Source organism: Rattus rattus, chromosome X, assembly GCF_011064425.1.
Source record: "Rattus rattus isolate New Zealand chromosome X, Rrattus_CSIRO_v1, whole genome shotgun sequence".
Taxonomy (NCBI): Eukaryota; Metazoa; Chordata; class Mammalia; order Rodentia; family Muridae; genus Rattus; species Rattus rattus.
Genome location: NC_046172.1, coordinates 66,127,200 through 66,143,952, shown reverse-complemented (window position 1 = coordinate 66,143,952; position 16,753 = coordinate 66,127,200). Strand labels below are relative to the sequence as shown.

Here is a 16,753-nt window from a genome sequence, read left to right as displayed (position 1 = left end):
GATTAATTTTTAAAACTGGGACCATACAAAAGATATTTTATGAACCTAGTTATCAGTTTTCACTGTGCTGTAGATATTCAGAAGAGTTCAATTCTAGAGTGTCTGAAAGATGACTTACTGAATCAATAGCTTTTTCTTCTTGCAACACTACTGAGGTATTTTAAAATCAGGATAGAAAAAAATATATATGTACCTCACATGAGATCTCAAACTGGTACACCCTTCTTTCCTATCCTGCCACTTTTAGTGCCAGGAATTGAATCTAGGACCTCATACATTTCTAGCCAAGTACTCTTTCCACTGAGCCTCTGCCCCCTTAAAAACCAATGTAAGATTTAGAGATAGATTTTTTACATGTGGAAATAGTCACACTTTGATGTGCTCAGTTTTTATGTTCTCACACATGCTAACACTACGACTGAAGCATTGTTGCTAAAATTCCTTCCCAGGGTGAGACATAAATAATGTCTACCTCTTCTCCTAGGCTCCTAATGACAAACCAAGACATGATATTACCGAAGTCATTCTGGAGAATCAAAGAGTATATTGGGCTTCCTTACAGAGCATAGATGAGGAATTACTTACGGGGGGGGGAGGGGTGGGTGCGCTTCCCACAACAAGAAAAGCCTTATCCAACAGAGATGAGGACTTTTCCACAGCTGGAGCTATGTGGCTGCACCCATTTATTTTTGCTCCACCTGGCCATGGGCAATAAAGGTAGCATTGTATACAACAGCTAGTAGGAAGCAGGATACTCCAGTGAGAGTCTCATGTCCCTGTAGCTTGTTGCTGGTCTTTGCTACTTTATGGGTTCTTCTGTTTGCCACCTTTTATCATCCCCCATCTCACCCCTTATCCCCCAAAGAGAAAGGAGAGGGAGGGAGGGAAGGAGAGAGATTCCAGAATCTCATTTCTTTCTTCTTTTGTTCCTTCCTTGAGCACGACTATCAACAAACTACAACCAACCCTCCCAAATGATCAAAAGCCACCCACCCCACCTCTTGGAGCCCTAGCATTTATATACCCTCTGAAAAGTTCCCAGAATTCCAAATGGCACACGACTGCAGAAACTATCTACAACTGGCAGAACTGTATCTCTGCTAGAGCATGAGGCAAATCATAGTCTCTGCGTGGACAGTCTAAAGCAGCGCCACATTTCTACACCCGGGATTAAAACGAAAGCACATTCTTATAATATTTCTGTATTTTTAAACAAACCAAAATTGCAAAATTCTCACTATGCAGTATAAAACATTGACAAGCACAGCTGAGATGATCTTTTTCCAAGGATGCAGCTGAATGCCCTAAGATGGCCGCTTGTTTCAGAAAAACAGTTTCAACCATACACCCTCAAAAAGTACCACCACAGTCACCCCTCCAAAATGTTCCTTAGCCTCTCTAATAAATCTCACCTTCATCTTCTCTTTGTTTTTCTCTTCCCATAATTTTGTCTTTTCTAGAATTTTCTGAGTGGGGTCATTAGAGTTTATCTTCTTTTACTTAGCATACTGCCTTTGAGAACTGTCCGAGTTGCTGTGTGTATCACTAATATATTACTATTTGTGGGTGTGCTGCATTTTGCTTTGGTAACATTCTCTTACCAGTATATTTGAATTGTTGTCAGGTTTTGGCAATTATGAAAAGAACATACTGTAATTATTGATAACTAGGGTCATTGGACTGTTTTGGGCTTTGCTCCCCCCTGGTAGTACTAGGCATCAAACCCAGGACCCCGGCACATGCTAGGCAATGACCCTGTTTCTGCATTGCACCTTCATCCCTAGTATAGGGTTTTGTAGGATTTCAGTGGGATATGATTGACTTCACGAGAAGTTGTCAAGCTATTTTTCAAAGTGAATATACAATTTTCCATTCCCACCAGCCGTGTATGAAATTTCAAGTTCCTCTATACCCTTCCAGGGGTATTACCATTTCGTAGGTAGTCTTCCTAGTGGATGAGCAGGGGATGTCTCATTGTGAGATTGCCTGTGTATTTGTTGGTTGATTTTGGTGTTTTGAGAGTAGGTCTTACCATGTGGCCCAGACTGGCTTTGAATTCTTTTCTTTTAAAGTACACTGTAGCTGTCTGCAGACACACTGGAAGAGGGCATCGGATCTCATTACAGATGGTTGTGAGCCACCATGTGGTTGCTGGTCTTTGAACTCTGGGCCTCTGGAAGAGCAGTCACTGCTCTTAACCAGTGAGCCATCTCTCCAGCCCTGGCTTTGAATTCTTTTATTCCCCTCCACCCCCGCCCCCCCCCAGCTTTGAATTCTTAATCTTCCCACCTCAGCTTTCCAAGTTCTAGGATTACAGGTACTTACCAGCCCACTCCTGACTCTTATTGTAGTTTTAATATGCATTTCTCAACTGATTAAATATATTTATCGACTTTTCATGGGCTTAATTAGTATTCATTTTATGTGTATGTGTATGATGTGTGGTCAAGACTTCTGTCTCTGTTTTAAATTGAATTCTTTGCATTCTTCCTGTTGAATTGTGATAATCCACTCAAACTTGTGTACTGGATGTATATTTTGCCAGATATATATGTTGCAAATATTTTTTTCAATCTATCATTTGCCTTTTCACTTTTATAACTTTTCATACTTATTTTGTATAGGTGTGATGTGTGTACGCATTTGTGTGTGACGGTACATGCATATGGAGGTCAGAGGACAGCTCTGGGTATCAGTCCTCACCCCGCATCTGATGCAGGCTCTCTCTTGTTGTCTGTGGCCATGGTGCACACTCTGTGCTAGCTAGCTCACGAGCTTCTGGAGCTTCTCCTCCCATCTCACTGTAGTAGAATACTAGAATTACAAACAAGTGACACAGTGTCCAGCTTTTACATGAGTTCTGGGAAGCCAAGTCATCAGGCTTGTGAAGCAAATGTTTTTCCTGGCTGAGCCATCTCTCTGGCCATCATAACTTTTTTTAAAAAGCACAGAAGTTTTAAGCTGAATGTGGTAATACAACCTATAATCCCATGTTGCTAAGTAGATTCTTTTCCTGGAAGAAAGTAAAGGGATATCTATCCTTCTTAAGGTCCCACTAACAAACTAAAGTAAGATTCCGCCACAGGAAACAAAATTACTTTATAGCAGTGGGTGGGATCAGGGATCAGACAGGAATTAGAGGAGACTTTGGCTTTTTCCTTTTCCGAGGCCAGTGTCCTCTAGCCTCCCAAGACTATGTTCATTCAAAACGAATTGTATACACTATTTTGGGGAGTGGTTTCTGGCAGCTTGGGCTACCTCAGACCTTATTGTTTGGTTGGTTATCTAAGGATAAATTTTAAGTTTTGATAAACCCAGTGCACCAATGTTTTACTTATATGCTATACTTTATATGAACATTCTATGAGATCTTTGCTTACACAAATTATTTTCTCCTAGAGTCTTCCAGAAGTTTTATACTTTGACATTTAAGTCATTTAAGTTCATGTTGCATTGATTTTTTTCTATGCAGTATAGCTCCAACGCTCTCTTCTACATATGATTACATGTGATTGTTAATTTATTTGAAAGCACTTTGGGGACTGAGCTGGTACTGTGGCTGAGTGGTACAGCACTTCCCTAGCATGATGAATCCTTGTGTTCAGTCCCCAATATCGCCAAGGGAACACTTTGGGGAAAGCACAACCAGAATTTTAATCCCCACTCCATATAAGATTTGATTAGAAAAGCATTGTGTGATTTCTCAAGGTCCCACATATCATAATAGATGAAACTGACATGTAAGTCCAGATCCCCTGCTGTCCTGGGCCAGGAGTTTTGTAGCCAGGCAGCTAGAGCTCAGAAAGGCAGCCTAGCAAAGAGAAGATGATTCCTGAGAAAGGCTTATTTGCTGCTAAAGTACAAGGCACAGACAGGCACAGGCAGTGGAGTGGCCTTCCCTCTGGCTCACTTGGGGTTGTTCACTTGGAAGGAGAAAGACACTGGCCCAGTGCCCTTGCTCAGGTGACACTTGCTGAATGCTTTTTGATGATGATGATGAAGTCTTGGAACGAGTTCAGAGAAGGGCTCTGAAAATAATTACAGAGTTACAAAAGTAAATTGAAGCTGAAAAGAAAAGTTTAAAGGAACTAAGATTATTTAACCTGGAAGAGAGAGGCTCAAGATGAAACCCGATAACAGCTTTTAAACAAACATAAAACTTGGGCTCTCCTTCTGAGGGCTGAGCAAGGGGAAATGGGCTGGAAGAATGTGAGTAAAAGGGCAGCAGTCCTCCTCGGTGAGGATTGGCACAGATACGCATCCTCTAAAACAAGATAAACTCATTGAGAGTTTGGAGGTCAGAGATTTGCCAAATGTCAGCTTTGGTGATGAACTTCAGAATGTGGGTTCCATGGCGATCTTGCATAGCATCTCTAAAAATCTTCAAATGGCCCCTGACTATACTCTATATTCTAGTGCAATTCCAGAAGGCTTTTTTTTTTTTTTTTTTGATCTTTTCCTCCTCCTTAATCTTCGCATTAAGGTTTTTAGCATTTAGATTTTTGTTCCAAGGACTGAGACAAGCCAGTTTGAATCCTAAAAAATGCCCTTACCTCCTCACCTTAAATCCAAGCATCTAAATTCCTGACGCTACATATCTGGCCTATTAGCCCTGCCTTCTGTTACAGAATTGACTAGTCCAGTTCCGGCACCCACATTTGGATCGTGTTTCAGATTTCACTTCTGTATATCAATGCCACCTTGGGAAAGCGGGAGAACTGAGGCGGTGGTGCATCACTAGACAGCACGGTAACCTCCAGTGTCTCTGTGCTCCTTTTCTCTGCAGCCTGGGTCGGAGCCCTCGCCATGGGCATGATCTTCTTCTGTTCTCCCATTGTGAGTATATTCACTGACCGTTTGGGCTGCCGGATCACAGCCACCACCGGGGCGGCCGTTGCTTTCATTGGCCTCCACACCAGCTCCTTCACCAGGTAAGGCCTCGGTTGCTGGCTACTTTTCCAAGGCTGAGAATTGGTTTCTTTCTTGGGGCTTTAGCTATGAGCACTGTTCTTATTGCGGGATCCTCTGTGACCCTGGCCATGTAGGGCCCTCAAAGGCTTTCCTCCTAAGATTCAGAAGCCAAAGCAACTCACTTTACGTGAAGTCTGCAGGATACACACGCAATGAATAATGCCCCCCAAAAGACTCAAAGTTCTAAAAGAATGTGAGGAGTCTAAGCCTGGTAGCTCATCGATCTCAGCTTCAGTCCTGCTTTGACCATTGAATTGCTTTGGAGAGTTGACGAGCATCTTTTACCTGTCTGGACTTCACTTTCTATGTCTTTAAGAGACCACATGGTTCCTTCAGATCTCTCCAAGCTCCCCTCTAATGGGGCATCTCACATAACCTGGCCTTTTCTCCCTCAAGTAAGCACTTACTAGAACTAATGTGAAGATGTAGCATTTCCAAATGAATCTTCAGCTGAAAACCAGCTAATCAGAGCATATGGCTAGTTAACATGGCTGGCCCTTTTCTGGGTGGCTCGGCTCTAAAAAGACAAGTGAGCCAGACACAGAGGGATCCTCGTGTTTTGAGCATAGGAAGGATGTTTAGCGACATTCTCCACTGAAGTGCAGACCCAAACCCCAGCAACCCAGCTAAAACTCAAATCCTAGACTCATTGGTCCCACCGGGAGAATTGGTAGTGCTAGGTGAGAAGGCTACAAATGTATTTCTGCCTCCTTTCCTGTCTACCCTCAACAAGAAGAAAGGCCCAATCCTACGGCGAGAGAGATGTGAGATTCCTAAACAAGTCTGCAGACTTTCTGCCAGACACATTGCAAGTTGTGGTACCTCCTTCTTCCAGTCTTCCTGGACTAATATAGGAGATTGATAGCCTGGAAATACGATCATGGCCACAGTGACATGTCTGGAACAGACACTGAGCTAACTTGAAAGAGGCTTGCTTCCTGGGTATGACTCCCCAGAAGACCATGGCTCTCTGGGCTCAAGTTCCCATACACAATGGAGAATGAGACTCATGTTCTATCTCAACTGGCCCCATGGGGGTGAGCCAACTGTCTTAATGACTAAAGCATTTCCGGCTGCCCAGACTACCCTCCAGCAGAGCTTAGATTTGGCTTGCAGTGGTGTCTTGGTTCCAACCCATCCAACCCGGACAAGGGAGAGGGGAAACCATATCCTGCCGGGAACCTTCTCAGCCCTCCCAAGACAGCAGCTCCAAACTGTCAGAGGAACTTCCTGGTGTCATCCTCATTTGCCCCCCAGAAAGCTGGTACCAGAATCTTGTGGGAATGAGCTAGGCCCCTGAAGTATCTCTAGTCTTAGTGCTACATAGCAGAGCCTTGTTTCTTCAGACAGAGCACAGCAAAGTGTAAACAAATTAGCAACACAAGGATCTCATTTCCTTTGCAGCCCACATGGGCTGTGGCACAGGAGGGAAACGCACTTAGATGTGGTGTTTTCTCCTGGCATTCTTATCTCAGCCCACTGGAGAAGACATTTTTCTCTCTAGGCTATGCCCCCCTGGTCTGTTTGCTCTTTCTGTAAGAACATTTTCAGAGCCAAGAAACTCTCTGGATGGTTTCATATCCAGAAGGAAGAACTTGATTCCGCTTGTGGCTAGAACTTCAAGTCATTGCTATTCCTATTGTCTCACAATCGGAGCTCTGAGTCCTTTTGGATGATTGGAGCAGGGCAGATCACAGGCAGCACCAATGAGCCTTGAGCAAGGACTAACAAGGCCTCCCATCCTGGAGCCCAGTTAGAAACATTCACCTTACAGTGCCCTGAACTGAATCCCATGTTTCCCCCAAGACTATTTTCTTTAAGACTAGCTCCTGTCCTTTGGATAAGGCCCTAGCCTGGGCCAATCCCATAGGATACCCAGAATTGAATGGGAGAAGACCCCAAGGAGTCTGACAGAAGCAAAACAATCCCCTTAGCTAGAAGTTCAAAGTAAAGACAACCTGTTTGAAACTAAGCCCTACTCTCGTCCAGTGGATACAAGTAAATGGAAGGCAACAGTGACGATAGTTCTTGGAATCCAAAGGCCACTGGCAGGACAGCATAAGTCCAGGGTTTTATTATAAAAAGCTGGGTCTGTGTCTTTGAAGAACAAGGGCATTGGTTAGTTTAATGGCCAGATAAGAACTATTGCAAAATATATGGAAGCATCAAAAAGAAAACAAGTATTCACTAGCTTGTGCCAACATTGTGTGAGGGCAGATGGCTAGCCAAACTGACGTGCCCATGATCTCTCCCCTTCTAACACTTTGCCTTCTGTTACAAAGGCTTGTGGACAGAGTAGGGCCTAAGAGTTTTAAGCAACAACCTGTCTTTCTTGGCTAGGCCCATAACATGAGGCTTGACTTCCTGTCAATCAAGCAGGCTACTTACTCTAAGGGAACTAATCCGAATTGTATGTAGTGACAGACAGGATTCTGAAAATAAAAGGGACTCCTTAACTCAGAGTCCCTGTAATGACCACCTGGGGCTTGAGCTAAAAGACTTAGGTTTTCTCAACCTTGGGCAAGGACAAAGAAAAAGGAATTTCTCCTGAGAACATTAGCCAGTCTCTGAAATATTAAGGGCCCTGAAAATATTGACACACCAAAAAAAAAAAAAAAAAAAAACCTCAGCCTTCCAAGACCAGAGTCTCGGTTCCTTGCAGACCTTTGTTGTTACTTAGGATGAAAACTTGGTCCCCAAGTCTACTTGTAGTATCTAGGTAAGAAGCAAGATAAAACTAATTTCCCTATGACATGGACTGACTCCTTGCAGCCTCTCACCTAACCACTGCAAAGCTTAATTCATTCTGGTTTACTTTCTTTCGTTCATTCACTTTGTTCCCTAATCCTCTCTCATGGGATGCTATAACCACACTGATCTGCATTGAAATCCTAGCTTTATTTTTTTTAATGAGACAGAGACTTGCTGTGTAGCCCAGGCTGCCCTCTTGTCTTAGCCTCCTGAGTACTGGGATTACATGTGTATGACACCACAAGTGTCCCAAGGCCAAGTTTTTTTTTTTTCAGTGTCTGGTCAGGCAACTTTACTCTTGATTAAGACAGCACACTAGGAAGAACTGGCACATATTAACAGAGCATGTGCTTGTTTTCAGTCTAACTGGGGGGCTAATTATGCCTTTTCCCCACTTGCTGGAGTTTGGCCTCGTAGTCTTACTCAGTTGACTAGTCTTAAAGAACTAAAGGCAGAGGGCACAGGCTTTCAATCCCAGCAGTTGGGAGGCAGAAGCAGGAGGATCTCTGTGTTCAAGGCCAGCCTGGACTACACAGAAAAACTCTTGTTTCAAAACAAAAACAAAACACCCCACCATACTGGTGGTGGACATCTTTAATTCCAGCAGTCGGGAGGCAGAGGCAAGCAAGGCCAGCCTGTTCTACAGAACAAGTTCCAAGACAGCCAAAGCCACACAGAGAAAACCTGTCTAGGAAAACGAAACAAAACAAAAACAAGCAACAACAACCAGGACAGCAACAACAAGCCAGGCATTTTTGATCTGGAGTTACTTTAGGCAAACTGCCTCTACATAGCCCATCTGCAAAGTAGGGTTCAAAGGTTCCCTATCTGCTCTGCAGGTTGGTGATGAGTGTGGCTCTCGGTAAAAGTGGAGGAATAGAGGCTTTCAAGAACAAAGAGGGCAGGTAAATTGCTTTCAGGCTGCTAAAGATAGCTCTTGGTGTTTCTCCACAGCTCCCTAAGCCTGCGCTACTTCACCTATGGGATTCTGTTTGGTTGTGGCTGTTCATTCGCCTTTCAACCATCGCTCGTCATCCTGGGCCACTACTTTCAACGTCGCCTGGGTCTAGCCAATGGTGTGGTGTCTGCTGGAAGTAGCATCTTCTCCATGTCTTTTCCCTTCCTCATCAAAATGCTGGGAGACAGAATCAAGCTGGCCCAAACCTTCCAGGTGCTGAGTACCTTCATGTTTGTTCTTACGCTGCTCTCACTCACCTACCGGCCCCTCCTGCCCAGCTCCCAGGACACCCCAAGCAAGAGAGGCGCCCACACCCTGCGACAGCGCTTTCTGGTTCAGTTCAGAAAGTACTTCAACATGCGTGTATTCCGCCAGCGCACCTACCGTATCTGGGCCTTTGGGATCGCTGCTGCTGCCCTTGGTTACTTCGTCCCCTACGTACACCTGGTGAGGAAGACGCTGACCTCAACCTACCTGGAGTCCAGGGGGGGGGGGTGTTGAAAGGACAGCGCTTTGGAAAAAGAAACAAAGCAGAGCCAAGCGTGGTAGCTGAGGCCTTTAGTCTCAGAATTGGGTGGCTGAGGTTGCTGTGAGTTTGATGCCAGCCAGCAAGATTCTTTCTCAAAACAAATAAACAAAAAGGGAACAAAGACCAAAGAAACAAAACAGTGATTGGCGATTGGCAGAGAAGTAAAGAGTATGGGTTCAAAGAGAACTTCAGCGGGAAATGATGGTAGTTCCTTAGGACAAGGCTGATTACCCATGGCTTCTCCCATGATAAAAGTTTAGATAGAAATCAGGCTTGGTAGTGCAAACCTGAGGGAGGCTGATAGAAGGGATGGCAAATTCAAGGCCTGTCTAACTACAGGATAAATTCAATCCAGTCTGGGAAACTTATCAAAAGTATGTCTCAGATTAAACGGGGGTAGGGGGCTATAGAAGTAAATGAGTGGTAGAATGTTTGCTAGTATCCAATACCTAGGTTTAATCCGTAGTCATGGAAAAACAAAAGGTTTAATTGATAGATGGGTTTTAAGAGAACGTGAAAAGCTACTGGAAGAGTGGTTCAGACAACCTAGGGCATGGTTTGTAAAGGCCATTCTGAGGCATGCTGGTCTCTGTGGTCAAATGATTCTGCTGAGGAAATAGCATGGACAGGAACTCTAGATTCAGGTGCGGTAATCTCTACTTAGCAACAAATTTTGCAATTTTAGAACCCATTGGCCACAGAACTGTTGGTTGTAGGGCAGCCGTTATTCTCAACAGACTGTGAGGTTTTGTATGTACGCACATGCTAGAGATGGAAAAGGGGCCTTGTCCCTACCAAGCGTGTGCTTTATCATTGAGCTACATCCCCAGCCTATAGACCTCGTGTTTCCTTAAAGCACACTTTGAAAAAGTTGCTGAAAGTTGGTAGACCCTTATCTCCTAGCCACCTGATATTTCAGCATGTCGATTTGAAATCATTGCATGGGATATCACAGAAGAGCATCTAGATTTTTTTAGTAGCTTGTGCTGTTGGGACTTTGAGGACTTGGAAGTGCCTAACCCTGTCAACTGTTTCTCAAACGCCCACATTCCAGAGAGTCTAGAATAAGTAGACTTTGTGATTACTAGAAGCAGTCAGGGTGGGGGACTTTTCCTGGAGCTGGGGGGGCATGGGGAGGTGCTACTCCAATCAGAGGCTTTTGTTGTCCAGGGAAGTGAATAGCAGAAAATCCCAGATGTTCCAACATTTAACCAGTCAGTTCCTCTTTCTCCTCCTGTTCTGGGGGTCCTGGTGTTATGCTTTTCAGATGAAATATGTGGAAGATAAGTTCAAGGAGATCAAGGAGACCTGGGTGCTCTTGGTGTGTATTGGGGCTACTTCAGGCCTTGGACGTCTCGTCTCAGGCCACATCAGTGACTCCATCCCTGGACTTAAGAAGATATACTTGCAGGTGAGTGTCCATTGGTCCCCAGCCTACAACAGGTCATCACTGGGCTCTGGGATAGGATAGATGGTGAGCCAATGCAGTTCTCTGGGTTCCACCTTTGCACATGGTAGATAGTCAAATTCTCTGGGCCTCTGCTTCCCCTGCTTTTAAAGGCATTCATCCTTGTTCCCCTTCCTGAACTAGCATAGATAAAGGATTCCATGACAGCTGTGCGTGTGGAACCTTGCAGACATAGAATAGGTAGTTTTGTATTAACAATAGCCCAGCAAATGAAAGCAGAAAACTCAGGCCACCAGTTGGATATGTTCCCAAAGGAAGGATTTGTTTAATTGCTATAATTTAATTCCTATCTTGAAATCTGGAGCACTCTATAGCCCAGTGTCTCTCTCTTCTAGGTAAGGTCTATCACCTCTCACATCAGAGCTACTTAGCATCCACCACTGGCTCTGAAGTACCATTCCAGGCCACTCCAGGTTACATAGCAAGTTCTAGGACAACCAGGACTACATAGAAAGACACTTTATAAAACAAATAAACTGGAAATGCCTCCTACTAATGGACCCTAAAATCATGCCAGAAAAGGCCAAATCTCATTCTTTCTAGTTCTCACTGTCCTTATGTGTGCAGTGAAAATAATTCTTCCCATCACTATCTTGTCATAAAAGTGAGCATCAAAGCATGTAGAAAGGTGGCCCAGTTTAGTCCTTTCGATGGTAATATAGGATTCCTTGCACTGTGGGCAGTGACCACCCTAGTGATACTTTAGTGATCCTTTTTTGTGTGTGTGACGTGAGCTCGGTCTGGTTTGAACACAGGCCATTTTGGCCTGCCTAGCAGCAATAGTGCCTTCCTGGCCTGGCTCGTGGTTCTGTTCCTGCAACTGGGCTTGCCAAGAGATGCCAGACTGGAAAGCCTTGTGGGGGAGTAAAGGCAGCCACAAAACACAAGCAATCACAAAGTACCCCCCAGAAGAGTTTGAACTCACTCCTCTCCTGGGAATGCCCCAAAAGTACTTCTAAAAAGCCCCGACTGTAGTAGGGATTCCAAGGTCTTTGGGAGTGCCAAGTGAGTTCCTTAATACCATCCTGTGTCATAGCTAAAGATATGATTAATTTTCATGTGGAATTTGATTTCTAGTCGCAAGAGAGAGCTTTCTCGGAGTTATGGGTTCTCTTGTAATCCACCCAGGCCAACCTAGCATCATGCTGAAGGAGAAATTGAGAGACAGGCTTCTTCCACACAAGAAGTGTCAGCGTCGAGCTCACATGCAGCGTGTTTCATACCTGTTGTCCTAGTTGGCTTTCTACTGATGAGATAAACACCATGACCCAAAGCAACTTGGGGAGGGAAAAAGTTTACTTCATCTTACAGCGTACAGTCCATCATGACCGGAAGTCAGGGCAGGAACTTGGAGGCAGAAGCTGAAACAGAGGCTGTGGAAGAATGCTGCTTATCGATTTGCTTAGCCTGCTTTCTTATATAACCCAAGACAATCTCCCCAGGGATGGCATCACGCATACTGGGCTGGGCCTTTCTACAGCACCATCGATCAATAAAATGTCCCATAAGCTTGCCTAAAAGCCAATCTGATGGGGACATTTTTTTCAATTGAGGTTCCCTTTCCTTAGATAACCCTAGCTTTTGTCAAGTTAACAGAGAACTAACCAGCACACCTATCTTTCTCGAAATGATGGATGGCAGGCCCAAGTCTCAGAAAAGTGAACTGTCTGAGGTAAATCCATGAGTTTGTGACTGGGATAAACAAACTATGAAATGTCTCGTTCCTGTGCAAATAGCAGCAAGTGCTGTATCTGAGGAATGGCTTTTTGCGCAGGTATATCATGTGCTCCCCCAGCCTCTTTCGTGTGTCCCCCACCATGGCTCTTCCCTACCAGGGTTAGCAGCTTCACAAGGCCAGCGAGTTCAGAAAATGAGAATAAGCTGGCCCCGAGCCAGAAGTCTCTCCTGCAGCGCGGCAGCAGCCCAGTGTGGCAGCTCACATGCTTCTCAGCACGGGCCCCAGCAGAGAGGCAGTGTCTGCTGCTTTTGCTTTCTGCCAGGCAGCTAGAGTTCCAAGGGACAAGGAGGTACAGCTAGTTAGAGGCTGAGCTAGGTAGGACCCAGGACTTCCGCTGACTGCCCTCTTTTCTTCCTCTTACACGATCCAGTTTTGCCACTTGGAATACTATAAAATTACATTAGAACACGGCTGAGACAGCTTCATCCCCTTATAGCCTACCTCCCTCATTTTATAAATTTTGAGGGTTTGGGGCTCTGGTGGGTGTGGTTCAGTCAGTAAAATGGCTTTTCTGGTAAGTATAAGGACCTGACTTTGATCATGAGAACCCATGTTTTTTAAAAGCTTGGCAATAACAAAAAAGGGAGGAGAATAGCAAGATGACTCAGTGGGTAAAGGTGTTTGCCACACAAGCCTGACAACTTGAGTTCAATCCTCAGAACCAACATGAAGGTGAGAAGAGAGAGCCAACACTCTGACCTCCAATAGATGCTCATGCGCTCTCTCTCTCTCTCTCTCTCTCTCTCTCTCTCTCTCTCTCTCTCTCTCTCTCTCTCTCTGGGTAGAGAGAGATATGATATAGAAGGGTCTCTGTAGCTCCATACTCAGCCAACCTAGCCTAATGGGTGAGCTTCAGGCCACTGAGAGACCTTTTAAAAAGTAGACAGTCTTCCTGAGTCTGACACCTGGAGTTAGCCTCTGGCCCCCCAACATGTTGTGTGGCGCACACACACACACACACACACACACACACACACACACACACACACACACACACAGTTTTTAATTGAATATTTTTAGGACCAAAGCACAAGACAATGATGAAGTTTTTTTTTCCAGTTTTTCAAGATTCTCCATCACAGAAACCTTCAGCCTCTTTTGCCCTCAGAGGCAGATGCAAGAGTGCCAGCATGGGTGGCAAAAGGACGGCACATAGCTTCAGATGCTCAACAGCCACCCCAGGAGAGCCTATGCTTCTCTGCAGTTTGTAAAGCTAACCGACGTGCCAGGCATCCAGCTCCTGAATAGCCTGTTAAAAAGGAAATGGAAATTGTCTAAATGACCTCATTTGGGGTCATTTTTGAAGCCTGAGTTCCAGTTCGAGGAGGGATTACAAATTTCCAAGCCTTGACAAGGCCTACTGGAGGATAATAAGAGAGATCTAGATACATCAGTTAGCAATTTCAACTGATTAAGATCTGTTAATGGGGTCCTTTGTTTTATGGAATGGTATTAACTCTGAACTGCCATACTCAGCTTGATTGATAGGTGGGTCTGATTTTAGCTCACACTTGCATGTGAGCCTCCTAAAGGAAAAGCAGGTGTGACTCAGTTCTTATTACTAGCTTCTATGTAACTACCTCAAAATGGCCTGGAACAAGTTCAAAGTCTCCCAACAAAGGCATTCTAGTAAAAAAAAACTTTTTTTTTTTTTTTTTTTGGTTCTTTTTTTTTCGGGCTGGGGGATCAACCCAGGGCCTTGCGCTTCCTAGGTAAGCGCTCTACCGCTGAGCTAAATCCCCAGCCCCAACAAAGGCATTCTAAATGTCCAAAAAGCAGGTAATACCCTAACAAAATCACTGTCGGCAACAACACAGAAAATCTGCAGGGTATGAAACAGATTTGATTTGTGTCTTTTCTGTGTGTTCCTGGCTATGTTTTCCTGCCTATTGGTCAACTGTGGGCCTTTGGAAAATCCTCGGGCATCCTAACTCCTTAATAAACAGATCAGGTCTTAGTTCTGGCCCTGAGATGACCTGGCTCGCCCAGCGACAGTGAGTTGGGAATGGGGTCTCCTCTCTATGCTCGCAGTCCAAGGCTTCAGTCTAGCTCACAGACACTGATTGCAAATGACCTTAATTAAAAATCAGAGTGGGGTAGAAGGGGGGAGTTCCAGAAGGAAAAAACCCTAGAAAGACAGGTTCTTTGGTTTGGAGTAATTTTGCTCAGCCCAAAGAATTCACAGTACTAGCCAGTGCCCCTGGGCTGCTCCACTGCTGGGCTACTTTTGGGCTCTACAGATCCCCTTCTATTAGCTTACCAGCTCCCTTGCACAGCCTCTCTGCTGCCTTCTCTGAGTATGTAGCCATACCCAGAGCTTCCTACAGCCAAAATGCCTGACATACCTGGGACAGGTGATATGGCCCAGACCCTAAAGCATAGGAAAATCTGAGTGAACCTCCAACGGTCTCTCTCAGGCCCATGTATTTCCTAATTCTACCTAAGCAAAGTAGGACATTAACTGCTCTATTTTAATAAGCTGCGCCTTGCATCACAACTACAATCTAATCATCATGCAAGCCTTCCTCACCTTCTCCCTTCCTCTTCCCATGCCTTACTTGATCTGAAAACACCAATATAGCTTGATCCCAGATCCTGATCTTAGGATTAGACAGAAAAAGTACTAATTCATCTCCCTTCCTCTCAGGATCCATTGCAAAGACCAACTTCTTTGACAATGGGAAAGGCAATGTCTTCCCCCCTCACAACTTTTTAAACTTCCTGCTTAATTCAGCTAAATAGGGCTGACCTCTCTTAAAGACAAAATCCCTCAGTGAAGGACTTAGGGCTTGAGTACATAGAAAATATACTCTAACTGCTCTCAGCTGACACCCCACCCAGTCCCAGTTTGCAGATGGTAGAAATGAAGATCTTAGAAAAGAAATGTAATTTGAGGTTCTTGTTTCTCTAGGTCCTCTCATTCCTGCTCCTGGGCTTGATGTCTATGATGATCCCCCTATGCCGGGACTTCGGGGGCCTTATCGTCGTCTGCCTCTTCCTGGGCCTATGTGATGGCTTCTTCATCACCATCATGGCTCCCATTGCGTTTGAACTGGTGGGACCCATGCAGGCCTCACAGGCCATTGGCTACCTCCTAGGCATGATGGCCCTGCCAATGATTGCTGGGCCCCCCATTGCAGGTGAGGCTAATGTCTGAGAAAGGTATGGGTCTTATTTTCCTTTCAGGAGCCTTAGCTCTTTGGAGTGCCACTGCTTGAGACCTCTTTCCCTCTGATTTTCTGTATAAACATCTTCTTTGGAGTGAATAAACTCCTGATGGAAGAGATTAAACATAGTATATGGGCATGGGTTGTTCAGGGCTGTATATGTTTCCCTCAGATTTTACTGTAGACAGCCTGGCTCCTTCCAGAGAGCAGAGAGAAAAGTATGGTTGGTTTTCTCAATCACTGTGTAGCACAGACTGAGCTGGAACTCACTAGGTAGACTAAGCTGGCCTCAAATTCTTCATCTTCCTGGCATAGCCACTCAAGCACGTTACACATCACACTGACTTTAATCTGACTTTCTCTTTTCTCTCTCCACAGTCAAATGGTTAGTTTCAAGGTAATTAGGTAAAAGAAGAGGTAAAAAAGAAAGTTGCCTCTGATTTTACTAAAACTTATAGATACCCTCCACTTCCTGATCTTCACCTACTGGCTTTGGAATGGAACCATAGTAGAGATTCAATTAAGGAAATATTCTAGGATGGGCAAAATGCTCCACCTCCAAATTTCTCTGTCCACCCTCCCAGAAGGACATAATAAATACTCAAGAAGTACCAGAAACCAGAAAACCAGTGAAGAGAGAATGAACTTTGTCTTCTTTTCAGGGGTTTCCCCTAAACACTGGCTCATTCGTTCACTTCTAGGCTTGTCAAATGAGCTAATTCAGTAAACATCCCTCAAACACCAATTTTGTCCAAGGCATTGTGAAGACACTGTGTGAGGGTGGCAAATCTTTCACTCTAGGCTCTCGGGCAGTAGGAACACTGTCTACCAGGAGAGAAGCTTCTATGCAGCCAAAGAGTGCCAGAGAACCCATAATTCTGTCTGTTTTGCTTATTTCCTCAGTAAACAATAGGGTAAGGGTCCTCTTCTTGCCATCTACACAGTGCGTCTTCTCCTCTTAGCTTCTTAGGTAAGCTTCTCATATCAAGCACATGCATGGTATTGGCAACTGGAGGAACACAAAGGATACATGTATACATGAACCGGAAGAAGTTATACACATTCAGCTTCCTCCTAGGGCAACTGAGACTCCAGAGAAAGGAAATCTCAGAGAAAAAAACAACCAGAGGGCTGGCAAGATGATCCGGCCTGTAAAGTGCTTGACATACTA

At 44.7% G+C, this 16,753-nt stretch overlaps 1 protein-coding gene across 1 annotated transcript in view; it reads left to right on the top strand.

Moving 5' to 3' along the window:
- The window catches only part of Slc16a2 (solute carrier family 16 member 2), a 128,709-nt gene that overhangs the window by 109,779 nt on the left and 2,177 nt on the right, over positions 1 to 16,753 (top strand). The window contains exons 2-5 of the mRNA XM_032889793.1: positions 4,787 to 4,931; positions 8,677 to 9,127; positions 10,477 to 10,620; positions 15,327 to 15,555. Of these exons, the coding sequence (XP_032745684.1) occupies positions 4,787 to 4,931; positions 8,677 to 9,127; positions 10,477 to 10,620; positions 15,327 to 15,555 (969 nt within the window). The remainder of the gene's footprint in view (positions 1 to 4,786; positions 4,932 to 8,676; positions 9,128 to 10,476; positions 10,621 to 15,326; positions 15,556 to 16,753) is intronic.